The sequence below is a fragment of the Crotalus tigris genome, unplaced genomic scaffold (genome assembly GCF_016545835.1).
Source record: "Crotalus tigris isolate CLP2741 ecotype Arizona unplaced genomic scaffold, ASM1654583v1 scf7180000024506.7606697, whole genome shotgun sequence".
In the NCBI taxonomy this organism is placed as follows: domain Eukaryota; kingdom Metazoa; phylum Chordata; class Lepidosauria; order Squamata; family Viperidae; genus Crotalus; species Crotalus tigris.
Genome location: NW_024100678.1, coordinates 804,311 through 819,821, shown reverse-complemented (window position 1 = coordinate 819,821; position 15,511 = coordinate 804,311). Strand labels below are relative to the sequence as shown.

Sequence of the window (15,511 nt, the reverse complement as noted above, 5' to 3'; positions counted from 1 at the left end):
GAGAGGTTATGTTGGGGGAGGGGGGCGATGACAACTTCCTCATTGGCTCAAGGGGATGATTCGTTCAAAAAGGTTAAGAACCATTGTTCTAAAGCATTTGGCGCTAAAGTCGGGGGTCGTCTTATATGCCAGAAATTACAGTAGTTTCCAGCATATAAGACGACTTTCTAGGCATATAACTCGGCACCGAAGTCGGGGGTCATCTTATATGCCGAGTTGTCCTATACGCCAGAAAATACAGTACCTGGAAGCTGAGAATAGACTGTAAAGTTCAACTCCTACTAATTAGGTAGATGTTTTGAGACCAGGCCATATTTTTGGCCCTCTATATTCCCCTGCCATTTTTTTTTCTCTTACCACAAATCTATGCATGAAGGAAGGGAAGAGATGAGCACCGCATAATGCCATTTGACTGGCGGCTTCACTAAAGCTTGAACTGACTAGGAGGTGTTATTTTGAGATTTCACAGATGAAAGGGTCTCCTACACTTTGGGGCCAGTGGCAGTTTACAATGCTGGCCAGCCCAACCACAATAATATATTTCAACACATATCACGTATCTGATCCGTAAACTAAAGGTGGGAAATACAGTCTGATCCAAAGGCAGGATTTTTTTTTTTTTTTTTTTTTTGCAGAAAATTCCATGGTATGTTTGGTTCCTGGGAAATGCCTACAGCACCTTGAAGCCACTTTCAATTGAGAGATGATGGATAATCTTTTATAGTGAATAGCTATAATAATTCCTTTGGAGTGGGTGGCCATCATAAATTCAAATAAACAAGCAAACAAATTCAGAGCAGCACCATCTCTGTATGACCTGCATCTTTCTGCATTTGCATCGATTCTTGCCAGGGACTCTTCCAACATCATTTCTTGTAGTTGGTTATTGCTGGCACTCGAAAGTCCTCCATATTGGCTGTGACTTCAAGTCTACGACAGCGGTCCCTAAACTTTGCAGCTTGATGGCCCGGCTGGGGTGGGGGTGGGGGTGGGGGAGAAGGGAACCAGGCTGCGTGAGCAAGTTGCGCAGAAATGGAAGGCTACATCGATCCCCACAATGGAGGAATGGCTGCAAAAACTGATGGAGCTAGCAGAAATGGCTAAATTGACTGTTTTGATTAAAGGAAAAAAAATACTTTTACTTCTATATGGAAACCACTTCTAGACTTTGTGTTTGAGGTGGAAAAAAATGAAATTTTGATTTTGGGCTTTACCGATTAGATAGATTTGTTATCGAAATGGCTAGTTTATACTATTATGTAAAAGTAAAAAGTTGAGGTTTGATGTTGATGTTCTATTTTACCTGAGCAGTGCGCATGCATGCTTGCCCACTGCTCACGTGGCCCCGGTTCCAAATAGAGCAAGGGTCTTCAATAGTTGGGGACCCCTCCTCTATGGGACTTTCAGTCATGCAGTCTGATGTTTCCTATTGGGCAGAATGTCAGCTGGAGTGAAGCATCGGGAAAACTATAGTGACAGCTATAGCTTTTCACTGAGGGAACAGTTGGATAGTTCTTTGGGGAAACTGGTGAGTCTCATGGAAAGCCCATAAACTGAACAGAGCTACCCAACCTCTTTGTCTGGAATTTACCTCTTCACTAAAGAGTGACTCAGATTGCCTACAGCAAATTGCCATCTTCTAGAAGTGCAATCAGAGTTGTCCACTTGTAGTTGAATTTTTTTCCCGAAGGATTGCTATTTCCTTGCAGGATACAAAACATGGATCGGGATGCTTTTTATGGACCACTATCACACCAATCCAATTCTTCTTTGCTTTGGCCACCTTCTTGCAGCCAAATGTATAGAGAACCAGCAGCAAAGAAACTCATACTCTTATCATGTCGATCAATTAACAGGTAAACTCTGCTGTGATTTGATCCATGTTTATGTTGCAGTAGATGAAGGAGACAGGAGAATATTAGGTTTTGAAAATAAAGTTTGATGAATAGATTATAGAAGATGGTGGAAAGCCTTGCATTTATTATATACCCCAAAGATTAGGAAATCCACATTGCATTCAAACAACATAGTATACGGGGAAGAGGGAGTGATGGTACTGGCCATGCTCGTCTCATTTCACAACTGAAGCCAGCAGGAGGGGGTGCCTTAAATGACTGCACACTCCCTTCTGTGGCCTGAGCCACCAAGCCTTTTCCGGCTGGTGATCTCCAGAGCTGTTGGATATCAGTTTCCATTCTCTTCAGTCACCAAGGTCAGTGCTTGTAATGACTATAGGAGGATGAGTTTTGAGGTCCTGGTGCATCTGATAAGGGCCAGGCTAAAAAAATTAGGACAGTGCTAATGACTTCATAGGTGGGTAACGTCAGAGTGCCGGATGCCTTTGGGCATTACTAAAGAATCCCTAGGATACTGGAAATTAAACACCCATTCTTTCTCATTTAGATTTTAGGGTGTCCAAGAGGGCCAGGACAAGATGGCTGCTGCTTTATACCCTTCTAAAGAACCCCAGCCTCTCTGCACACAGGAAGCCGAAGTGAGGATCCATGAAGTGCCCCTGCTTTGTTTTATCTAAATAGGGCTGAATAGTTTCAGACGTGCAATAGAATTAACAGAAGAGAGAATATTTCATATCCTTCGCATATGATTACCTAGTAGTCAACTACAAACATAGGGTGATGAAGAAATCTTGAAGGATGTTTGTTACGGATATTTCTGTGTATTGAAACCCATTTCCTGTTGATCTGGATTCAGACAAACATGATTGCTTCTGTGGCAGACCACCGTTCTTTGGAATATTCAGGCTCCATTCATTTCAATCATGAAATGCAAAGGCAGAGGCCATGAGCGTCACACAGACTAAGGTGCAAAGGAATAGTTAGTTTTATTATTGTTTTTAAATTTCATTGCAAACTGTTTGGACTGTGGATTACAAATGCTTCAGTAAATAAGGAAGGAAGCACATAAATAAACATATTAGCGATGGAATCCCCAGGTGTTTATATAATAACTGATTGAAATAAGGATGCTATTTAATCATAATCTGAGTGAATTCATCAAGATATTGTCTCACTAAAACCTGCACTCAAGAATTAATTTGTTTACATTGTTCTGTTGCAAATCCTCAGCAGATCATGTCATTGTCTTTGGTGGTTTTCCAAAAACTATACATGTATTCACATGATGGAGGTTGATACTGTCCAAACAGGATTTTTTTTTGCCACAAAGAAATATCATATCATTTGCCTAAAGTAAAATCAAACTAATTTGATTCCCTGCATCAGGAGGAAGAAATTATATGGAGGACACATATGAAATTAGGGCACCACAATACAGTCTTATTTGACTCATAAGGAATTAGAATTGGGAAAATCTGAAAGGGGTGAAAAAATTAACATGGTGGCTGTGATCACATAATCAAAAGCCTCGCTTTTTTTTTTTTACAATTGTCACACACAAAGTACACAGAACAATGGAAAGGCACTTCAATCTTGAGGTCATGGCCTTCATTATAACCTTTTAAATTCCCATTGCAGATACTCCTGATTGGGATATGAGCTGTTAAATCAGCGGTTCTCAACCTGTGGGTCACGACCCCATTTGGGGTTGAACAACCATTTCACGGGGGTCGCCAAACAACGCAGTCCGCCATTTTTTCCCCCCTTTTCCTTAGCTGTGCTACTCCCTTTTATTCTATTGGCTTTTGAAAGCCAATAGAATATACTCTCTTGAATAGAGTCTAATTCTATTGCTTTCAAAAGCCAATAGGAATTGTCCAGGCTGTCTCTGCCCTGCTGAGCCCACCAAAAGCCCCAGTCTGCAAACGGTGCTGCAAGTTGTCTGCAGCGAAGGCGAGCTGTCTGGAAGTTTCCACCCCTTCCTGCTAAGCAACTACTAAAAATGTAAGTAAAAGAGGGCCAGGGGTGGGAGGCCGGCAGGCGTAGGGAGGGTTGCTGGCGCACGTGGGGCCTGGCGGGTTCCTTACCTCCCTTGGGCTGGGCCAGCTGGTGGCCCAACTGGTGGTCGCCCTGCGCTGTCACTGCCCCTTGCCAGCTACGCCTCGGCCGGTGAACGGGGTGGCACCACGCATGCGCGGTGCTCCCGGGCAGGGAAAGTCCTCGACTTATGACCAGTTGGATAGACCTCGACTTACGACTGGTTGGGGGTCGCAGCATTAAAAAGGTTGAGAACCACTGTGTTAAATGAACTTTATATTCTTATAACTTGTTTAAGTGAAACTGCAGAATGAGAAATAGGAGAGATATACAGATGTTACCCTGGGTTGGAAATAAAGAAAATACAATTTGTCAAGGTGCATCGATCAGTCTGGCAGTTGGGTGGCCCCCTAGAAAGAGGAGCATATGCACACAAGAAGAATATTTTCTTATTTTTTTCCAGATTTCTCCCCCCCCCCCAGAAATATGTAAAGGAGGGACATTTAGGATTTCCCTTTATTCTTGGACTTTTTCCTCCAAGTTTGTCTTTGATTTCTTAACTGCTATGCATATCTAAGCGTAACTATCACTTTATGTTTCCTATTTCAAAATGTCAGGCAAGTCCATTGTTAATCTGGCAATTGCTGATTAAGGACAATTACAGTGTTAGACCAGATGTATTGATGGCAAAGGTGCTGGAGCGCTTCGGTCCAACAAGAATTCTAAGTAATGTTCAGAAAAAGAATTATTGCTCCCTAGGAAATGAAAAAGGCATCTCAATCAATCTTGCTCAGATTGAAAACAGCGCCTGATTTACTTAGTTGGCTGGCTCCCAACAAAGAGTTATGGAATAGAGTATTTTGGGGGATAAAACCAGTGCTGGGATTCAAATATTTATTTATTTATTAATAAAATTTATATGCCGCCCAATCCCTAGGGACTCAGGGCGGTGTACAAAATTAAAACAATAAATATAACAATAAAAATGAGTGTATTCATACAGCATGTCCCAATCGTGTCCCGCCCCCCCCCGGGGACATCAACCCCAGGCCTGCCGGAACAGGAGTTTTAATGGCTTTCTTGAAGGCCAGCAAGGTGGGAGTAGTTTGAATCTCGAGGGGAAGTTGATTCCACCACGTCGGAGCCACCACAGAAAAGGCCCTTCCCTGAGGGCCCGCCAGCCGACATTGTCTGGCCGACGGGACCTGAAGGAGGCCCAATCTGTGGGACCTCACCGGTCTCTGGGAACTATGCGGCAGTATGAAGTCCTGTAAGTAACCTGGTCCTAAGACTTGAAGGGCTTTAAAGGTGATAACCAACACCTTGAATTGCGTCCGGAGACCCACAGGAAGCCAGTGCAGCTCTTGGAGGATAGGTGACACGTGGGTGTACCTTGGAAGTGAACAACCGGTTCTCTGTGTGGATGCTGCTTCCGGAAATCCATTCTGGGCCTGGGCAACAAAAAATTAGCTACCGGTTCTGCCGAAGTAGTGCAAACCGGCCGAATCCCACCACAGGATAAAACCATCAAACCACTTCGAGGCAGTGATGGACCAGTTATGTCTGAAATAATTAACAGTATCTGTCAATCAGTCTGATCAGTCAATCAGCTAAGAAACTATTCTAAATAGTGGCTATGGTTGTCATTATATATTATTTACAACTGGAAAGCAAATATGGTGATTTTAATATTGTATACTGACAGCCTTGAGCATTACTTGCCCTTTTATTGTGAATTATTTCAGCCAGAACAATTGTTATCTTAGCGTATACCACTACAAAATAGAGATATGTCTTATATTTACACACTGTTTAAATCTTTACAACTAGGAATAAAAAATCAAGTATGCTTCAAATGTGTTATAACTTCCATCGTCATGGTTTGCATGGCCACTGATGAGGGTTGAAGTTAAAAACATCTGGATAGCACAGATAATTTGGAAAATTAGTATCACATTTCTTATTCAATATTTTTTCTTCTATGCTTTCCAATTCAGCTGATATATCCTTTGACTTAACATTGGAATTCAGATGCTTTAAACTTTGTTATCAAATTTGACTAACAGTTGGAAACTTCAGATAACTTGACAGTTAAGATCTATATAATGTTGGATCATCAAATATTCCTTTAACTGTACAAACATTCACCAACTAAATCAACCTTCTAAGCGTGTTTCCTAGAAATGGGAAATTAATGCATGAAAAGTCTCTATACTGGTAGATTTTCAAAGGGTTATTTTTTTGATCATCCCGTACCAGTAATAGCAAAATACTCTCAACTGATCATCCAGTGAGACTGATAGGAAGGAAAATTAGAATAGATGAAAAAAAAATGACTTCATAATTAGCTTATTTATAATTAATCAGTGATATTCTTCACACAATGTGGATAGGGGTGCTAATTTGGGTGACTTTAAAATGGATTGGATTCATTCACTGAGGATGAGAGACATCAGGCCTTGCAAAAGTAGTTGTGGAATATGCACTTTCTGCTTGCAAGGACCACAGGAGCAAGTAGCTGGTTGCTATGGACTAAGATGAGCCTAAACCAGCTCCTGCCCAGCTATTCTATATTATGAAGTCCAAATTGCAATTATTACAAATAGCCACAGGAGGGCAGAATAGCATAAGAAGTCTGTGTGGGTCTGTATGTGAAGAATAGTTAAGAAACTATATGGCTAGAAGGTGTTAAAGTAATGGAAAAAGGTTCCTGGAGGGGTCAAATGCAGTTGGCCGGCATGGAATATTAATTTTTCAGCTACATTTGTGTGGCAACTGCAGTTCGGGCATGAGAAATGAACTTAACTATAGAGCAATGTAGCGGGGAAAAAAGGATTGCAAAAAAACTGAGACTGCAATTATTTTTCCCATCTGTGCAGATGAATGGAAGGAGGTCTGGTTTTTTCCCCCCTAGAAACTGGAAGAAGCAATTGCAGGGTGCTTCTGCACTGTTGACAAGGAAACAATGTGGACAGGAATTGTGCTGGTTTTGAAGCAATTTTTACTTTAATAAATGCTGATCTTACGGTAATAATGGCTTGGTTGTATGCAAGACTTTTAAACCTAGTTTACACCGCATGCTTGACTTTAATGGCTACCTAAACCCTTAGTTTTTGATGAAATAGGGGTCTCACAGCTGAGTTTCTCTGTACTGAATTGTGAGACTTATCATTCTAGAATATTCACCATTTCTTATGGGAAGATCTGTGCTTGTAAATGCACTGGAACCATTCAGTTTTGTTGATGCTGTTTTTACATTATACACATCTTTTTATTTGGAAACGGGACGCAGTGGCACAGAAGCTGAATGAAGCTGGATGTGCTGAGCAATTGCCAGCACTCTGGTGGTTTGAGTCCAGCTCTGTGGGATGGGATGAGCTCCCGTCTCTTCTCCCTAGCTCCTGCCCAACTACCATAGTCGTTTGAAAGCATTGTTTGTGACTAGATACAGGTACTGGCATTTTGATGGTTGTAAATTGCTGGCTGCATTCCGCATGGAGAGCTGGAACTGGCGCTGGATCTGCCCGGATGTGATTGGCAGAGGATTGGTGGAGGAAAGTCCCAGATGAGCCAACTTTCTCTGAGATTGCTGCAGGCCAGCCATTGTGAAGCTAGTTTGCCCTTTTATGGTACACCAGGGCAACAAATGAACTGTCGGCTACCAGGACTTCTGTGTGCATAACATTATAGCCTTGTATGCCATAACCAGGGGTAGGCAACCTTGGCTCTTTCATAACTCGTGGACTTCAACTCCCAGAATTTCTGAGCCAGCATGGCTGGCTCAGGAATTCTGGGAGTTGAAGTCCACGAGTCATAAAAGAGCCAAGGTTGCCTATCCCTGCCATACACCAAATAAATAACAAATGTTTGAAAACAATACTGGCCTGTTTTCCTATATCTCCTTAACCCTGAGTTAAAATTGTATTTGAGAAGTTGAGAACATCCCCTGGACTGCTGGAGGCATCACAAAAGCCTCTGTTAGACTGTTCTCATTTGTTAAAATATACCGTTTTTTGTAATCAATCACTGGGCAATTTACAGACAAAAGCAAAAATAGAAAACACAACACTGAATGAAAAGAGCGCTATTAAAACTGCAAGCAGTTATCAGATCCAAAGAAGAAATGAATTATGCTTAAAAAAGCAAGGTGGGATCAAATCTATCAGGAGCTTCAAGGCAATGGTGGTTGGGTCCAGAATCCTTTTCTTACTATCTTTGTTCCCACCTTTCTGCTTCCTGTTCCTGCTTTCCTGCCTTCAATCCCTCCTTTCTCTAAAAGTCTTTCTTACCTGACCCATTTTTCTTTTTCTCTTCTCCTACCCCTGCCCCTGTGATCTTTTCTCCCTCTCTTTTCTGTGTCTGTTGCTTTTTCTTCTCTTTCCCTACTCATCTCTTCTTTTTCGTTCCCTGCTGAACCTGTTCTCTAGGTCTCTATTGTAGTTGCTCTTCTTGCTGTCTTCTGCCTACTGCCCTCTTTGCCTCTTCCCCCACAAAGATCTGGTTGAAGGAATGTGGAGAATCAGTAAAACACTAGATTTGCAACTCGCCACACCCCCCTTAGGGATGGATTTCTACAAATATGAATGGAGGAAGAGAGAAGGGGGGGATGTGCTTACAGGTAATAGGTATTTGCAAAGACATGATCTGGGAACTCAATGTACACTAAGATTTTGCTTTGGAGGATGAGTTGAGTGGCCTCATCTGATTATTGGCTCATTTGGAGCTGCGCTAGCCAATGGGAGATCAAACTGCTTGAAAAACCAATTGGTCAGAGGTAGTCATGGATGGACATAGCTGGGTGAAATTCTAGGCAAGAATGACTAGCTTAGAAATCTAAAAGCATTTGAAGCCACTAACGGAGGAGCTGCATCAGACTCTAAGGCAGCAAGATTCCAAGTTGATTACATCTTGGGAACCCATCTCATTTTGGGAGCTGATTGATAGTTAATGAGTAATTCCAGAGCTTCTCATCTGATTTTCTGTACTTGATAGAACCAGCTGCAAAGCCATATAACATAGTCAATACATGCCAAGGAATATTGCAAAGACTTCATTTTGCTTCTCTGTATTTGGTTCGTCTTCATCTTTATGGCAATACCACACAACTTTATTGGTTCATTTCCATGATCCAGGTTTATTGGCATGTAAGCAAGACATTAGTGTGCATTCAGTTGTGCAAGAATGTGGTGTGCGCCTTGGAACACACATCCCATTTTAAGCAATGGGTTGGAGAAGGAATGTGCAGTTGGATGCATATCTAATTCAATCCACTTCTTAGTCTGTTACTCATCATGCCTTCAAGCCTGTCTAGGCCTGCAGATCTCCTTAGCTTGGACATATTTAAAAGTAGTTTGTTTCATTGCATATGATGAAATAAGACGGGTTTTTTTGCAGGTTGTATTTCAATTTCTTCTTTGTCTTGTTTTCTTGTGTAACTTTGTATGCTTGGCCAAATGTGAGTATGCTTAGCAAAAATCGTCTTGGCCCTTCAAGGCTCTTTGGCTGTGTTGGTATCTCTCCATATCTAGCTCTACTGTTATTTATGCTTGATGGCAATGCAGGGCTACTGCCTGTGTAAAGAGGTAGGAATGGCCTTTAAACTAGATTGGATGTTGGCCTTCTCAGTATTGACTTAAGAGTATATCTCTTTTGAGCTGCTATTAATTCTATTGTCAGCGAGCAAAAAATTCCAAATCCCTACTAAGATTGTCTTGATTGCTCCCTGTGTTAGCCTTGTGTGGTTACTTTCTACTCATCAGATATAGTAGGAAATGTTCAAACAGGGCAGTTAACAACACAGCATAAATTGTCTGATAGATTCTGTCCTTTCCATGTGCCATATGTCTTAGTGCCCTTCAAGTCAAGATGTACTAGATCAGGCATGTCAAAGTCACGACGTCATGTGACGTTGCGTGACGTATTGCGACTTTTTCCCCATTGCTGGCAATGGGGTGGGCGCAGTTTCGGCGTGACGCATCTGCCCCATGGGCCGGCAGTTTGACATGCCTGTACTAGATGATAGCTCCCGTCACCTCCACTAATGGACACTAGCCATGTTGGCTAGCAGTATGGGCATTATAAAGCAATGCTCCTGGGTCAGGTTTTCTTATATCAGAACGCATGCTCACAACTGCAAAATTGACGAGTGCAAAATATCTAATTAAGCTTAATTCCTAATACCACCTTTTCTCAAAAGAGAGATGCATGTTCATCTCTGCTTCCTTTCCTTGTTCACATAACAACATCAAATTATAATTGGAATAGGACTAATTTAGCAACCCCCCTTCAACTGCGGAGAAACAAGTGGCAATTAAATATGAAGAAATACAATCTCCCACTATGAATATTAATAAATAGCTAAAGGTACTATCCGTAGTATTCCAAGATTGGGGCTCCCAGCTGTTAATTTGGGAAATCATTCCATGCATATGAAATAGCTTCATGCAAATGCCGCAAATGATAAACAAGATTTCTTTGAGGGAGGCATTGAAAGCCAAGTGAATTGACTGGCCATGGACTAGTATGACTGTAGACAGGGAGAATATAATTCTTAGATTTTGGAGGAAGAGGTTGAGAGTGCCATTTAACATTGACACTCTATATTTGATGACCAGCAGTTTCATATGGAAATTCTACCCTATGCTATCCTGGCCCATTAATAGTTCCTATCACTTGATTTCAAGCAAACAAATGACCAATACAGGTGTGACAAAATGATCACTAGTTAGAAATGCAGAAAGAAACCTAGCAGAACAATAGTCTATGTATGCATTTTTGTGTGAATCCCTTTGAATGTATTCAAAACCATTTTTCCTGGTGTTTTCACAGACGATACATGCCAAATACAATATATTTGGATATGTGTGCATGTGTGTGTGTGTGTGTGTGTGTGTGTGTGTGTCAATTCCTGATTGCATATTGATCCAACCAGAAATATGTACTGGATATGCTTCAATAATAATTATGCCCACAAGATTTTCCATGCCAGACATGAGTGTTCATAAAAAGATAATTTTTCATAAACTCCTTCACTTTGCCTTAGTGGAACATGCCAAAAAAATAAGGGTGCAGTCCTTTAGGTTGTTCATTAGCAAACAAGTCAATCCCAGAAGCCCAGAGCTACTTTCCTAATCAAGAAAGGGAGAACCTGGTGACAGCTTTCCATTGCAAAAGTTTCTCTGAGCAAAAATTTCATTTCCTACTCTAAAGGGAAGGTTCGCAGCCCCCCCCCTTTTTTTTTAGATTTTTAGTGTATCTGCCTGATACTGCTGTGGCAGTCATTAATGGACAGATATCTTTTATGGTTTCCTTAATTAGGAGGCATCAGTCTCGGGATTTGTTTGAGCTGAACGGAGAATGTATGGGAAGATAAGTGATTCACTCCAATGAGATGGAGACAGTGCTCTTATTATCAGACTTAAATATGAATTGCACACGCATTGCCAAATCTATATCTGGAATGTTTGGTTTTTATAAATTATAGTTTTCTTCCCTATTCTTTTAGAATCCTTTGAGACAGGGCAGTCCAACTGGCATAATCAACTTGGCCATTCAAGAAGGGTTTTGAGAGGCTTCCAAACAAATGCAGCTTTGGAGGAGGGGAGAGGTTTATAATAGATTGTTGAAATTCATGGTTAATGAACATGCAGTAATAAATGGTCCATACCTGGAATGGAGGCAGGAGACATCCTATTCGGTGCAATGGTTAAGGCAGTGTTTCTCAACCTTGACAATTTTAAGGCATGTGGAATTCTGGGAGTTGAAGTCCACATGCCTTAAAATTGTCAAGGTTGAGAAACACTGGGTTAAGGGATCAGGGCTAGAAACCAGGAGACTGTGAGCTTAAATCCTGCCTGAGGCATGAAACCAGTTGGGTAATCTTGGGCCAGCTACTCTTTTTTCATTCTAGAAAGAAGGCAAGGGCAAACCATTTCCCAAAAACGTTGCAAAGAAAACTGCAGGGACTAGTCCAGATAGTCTCCAAGAGTCAAAATCATCCATCCATCCATCCATCCATCCAGGATTAGAGGTTTATAAGCTACGGCACCAGTTCAGGCTTTGTTCAGGAATCAGTGGTTTTAATGCTAGTCATCAGGGGCCTGGAGTTAGGGAGAAGGAATGGAAAAGTGGTGAATTCTGAGGACAACACCGAATTATTTAATACGATCAACACAAAAGGGGCAGTGATCTTTGGAAGAATCTCTACAAATGATGGGTTTGGGTACTGAAAAAGGCAAATGCGGTTCAAATGGAAGCTTGGATAAATTGATGCATCTGGAAGTAATTTCTTTAAACAACACAAAGCACATCTGACCTTTATAGATATGCTAATGGAACCAGAGTGGCTAAAACTGCCTCAGGAAAGGAATACTGTGGTTGTCAGGGATTATTCCACAGGAATGTCAGCCCAGTACATGCTGAATATTATCAGGACAGGACTTTTTTTTTTTTTTTAAGAAGCCAAATATCTAGGGTGTTCACTTGGAATGCTGCATTTGATAGACAGCCTTCAGGAACATGAAGCGGAGTGAAGGGCACATTTCATCCTTACAACCCTCTCTTAAAAAGGGAAAAGTCTTCGTCTTGCCCACTTTTGGAGTGCAACCTTAACATGGTCCACAAGCCCAGAGTTACCCTTTGGGCAATGGAATTTACATCTTCCTGAACTCCTGATGCTAAATCAGAGCATCAGGATAAGACTTTGCAGAGAAAGCCTATATTCCACTAGTGGAATATGCTGGGCAGGGCTAGCTTGCCAGATTCCTAAACATACATTTTGTCCTAAGGAGCAGGGCACCCATAACAGCCATTACTATCCCGAGACTAAAATTACCAACTGAAAAAAACAGCAGTTTTGTTTGGGGAAAACCAGTACCTTCAACAGTATTATGAATGGAAGGGCAGCTATCTTGACAGAGAGCCAGTTTGGTGGGGTGATTCAGGAATCAAGCTAGAAACTGGAAGATTACAAGTTCTGGATTTGCTTTAGGCACAAAGCCAGCTGTGCAACCTTGGGCCAGTCACTCTTTCTCAGCCCTAGGAAGGAGAGAAGGGCAAACTACTCCCAAAATCTTGCCAAGGAAACTGCCCAGAATTTGTTCAGGCAGTTGCCAGGTGTTTACACTGACTGAAAGGCACCCCAAAATAAATACAAATAAAAAAAAAATTAAACAGAAAAAACAGTATCTCAGCAGGTAAACCAGGCAAAGTGAAGAAATAAAACCAGAAATCATTCTACTTTTGAATGTAGACAGTTAAGCAGCATTTATCTCTATTCACACCATCTGCAGGACTCCCATTAGTAGCCCTATCAGTCATTTATAATACCTCAAAATTCTTATATGGAAACCATGGTTCCCTTAATCCCTATCCAAGGGATAGGGAACTGTTATCTCAAGATATTTTGGATGACAGGACCTAGAATCCTTTGTCAATGGTTAGGCTGGTTGAGGCTTATGAGAATTGAAAGCCCAAATATTGATTGCTTCTTTGGTTCTTTCTTCCCGGCTCTGAAAATAGACCTATTCAATCCTACTTAAAATGAAGCCTGCAGTCCTTTATTGCATTATAAATCTTGGGCAGGCAGGAACCCAATTAGCATTTCTGATTGAAAATGGATGATGAATAATCTGCTAGCCGAAGACCTGAAACATTCTGAAAATAATTCTTTGATCAAGCACGGAACACCCTTTTTTAAATATGATTCTTGATCTGCTTTAAAATTAGGAAGGAACTCAGTATTTGCCTCCTTGTTTTTTTATTGCACCATTCTTTCCCTGGCAGGCATCTCACCCTTTTGTGAATTACTTTCTCCTCCTTTCTTAGGGTAGAATTAATCATATGGATGTTCCCACCAAATCAGGGCACACACAAACAATAGGATGCTCCCTAGCCAATCAAATCTGGGTGTGGTGTTCCTGAGCTGTTTCATGGAGGAAAGGGAAATGAGGGCAAGTTAAATGATTAAGTAATTAATATCCTAAATGAGTTCTCTCTCTCTCTCTCTCTCTCTCCCTCTCTCTCCCTCCCTCTCTCTCTGGGACAAAAATTAAAAAGTTAACACTATAGTGTGAATTGTAGTCTTGTCTAAGGCCTGAGGCCAGCCTGAGGGTGACCTTGGGCCAATCACTCCTTCTCAATCCTAGCAAGAAGGCAACAACAGCAAGCTACTTCTGAAAATATTTCCAAGAAAATTGCAGGGACTAATTCAGGCAATCACCGGAAGTCACTCAAAAGCACTCAGAAATAAAATAATAATAAAACCAATTATGCATGCAGGTCTACTTTCTTCCGATGCAAGTAGTGAGAACGACTTGCACATTTAAGAATTTCAACCTCAATCTTTTTACGCCCTTTAGAGGCCCAACAGCTGTACACTTTCAAGAGCTGCCTCTTGGTGGGAGCCGAGGGGAAGCAAGACTATTGTCTCCATCTTCCCTTCCTCGGCTTCTCCAAAGGTGCTAATTGACTTGCCTTGGGCTATGATGCTTCAATGCATGTTGTTTGCCAATGCTTTTGTTGCAGGATGAGCTATTGGGAGGAATGAGGGTTTTGAAAGAAAGGTCAGGTTTTCCGGCTGAGATCTTAACTCAGCTTCATTCACTTTCCCACTGCTAACTGCCGGCCCAGTGTCCTGAAAATTGAGGCACCCAGAACACGGATGCTTCTGGGCTAGAATAATCCTTTCAATTGTTTTGTGTGCCAGAAACGCTGAATACACCCTGACAGAGAGGAAATGACCACAATGAGAGGAAGAAAAGGGAGAGGTTTATTACTTTATTTAAAAGTAAACTGTTAAGGGATTACACACAGGCCCAGGCCCTGGGCTTTCTCTCAACCACAAGCAATAGCACAAATCACTTCAACACAGGCATTGTTATGGCCGTCCTTGAGAGGAAAGATCTGAAAACCGGAGGCAGAGTAAAACTCTTTGTAGAATCCCTGAAATAAAACAGAGACAAATAAGTAGGATAAAAGGACAGCTTCAGTTTACAGTGCTGCAATCCTGTCACACCTCTGACAAATTTATCTTATTAAAAATAAATAAATGCTAAGGTCACATTGAGGTCAATGGAAGGCTCTCATATGGCCCTTCCTGTTAAAGCTGTTACAGTAATGTTCACATCAAGTTAACTGCTGCCCAGGTTAATGCAGCCAATCCTTACTGACGGATACTTAAGGACTAAACAAGCTTCCATGTTTCTTAGCTGAGGGGAATGTCGACTCTACTGATTGAGGATGATGAGAATGAAAATCCAACATAGCTTGAAGACCCCAAGTTGGAGAAGAGTATCTTAAGAGATAGGGCAAAGAAAATATACACCACACAATGCTGAGAAGGTCTTCTTAGCTAGCATCTATTGAAGTTTAATTACATTACAATTATAAAAATTGAAATTCAATTCATGGTAATAACAACTTGACATTCATAATTAGCATTGGAAGAAAAATGCACAGTAGAAGGATGGCAGAGGCTGCAGTAGCAAATTACAGCAACTAATCCAAGACAGCTTTGAGGGTTATCTGGCCATGTTGCTGCACCTCCAGACGCTCAAGGATCAGAGTTTGACAAATTCTGATCCAAGGTTACCTCAGATCAGAACTGTTTGCCACTTACT

The 15,511-nt window shown here is 41.4% G+C and overlaps 1 protein-coding gene across 4 annotated transcripts in view; it reads left to right on the top strand.

The window, feature by feature from the left end:
* The window catches only part of LOC120303792 (stimulated by retinoic acid gene 6 protein-like), a 28,580-nt gene extending 25,634 nt beyond the window's left edge, over positions 1–2,946 (top strand). For 3 of the 4 annotated variants that reach the window (XM_039333595.1, XM_039333594.1, XM_039333597.1), the window contains 2 exons: positions 1,710–1,856; positions 2,404–2,946. In XM_039333595.1, the coding sequence (XP_039189529.1) occupies positions 1,710–1,856; positions 2,404–2,498 (242 nt within the window). In that variant the 3' untranslated portion in view covers positions 2,499–2,946. Of the gene's footprint in view, positions 1–635; positions 965–1,709; positions 1,857–2,403 lie in introns of those variants that run through there. The other variant, XM_039333596.1, reaches the window with a different exon arrangement.
* The last annotated feature ends 12,565 nt before the right edge of the window (positions 2,947–15,511 follow it).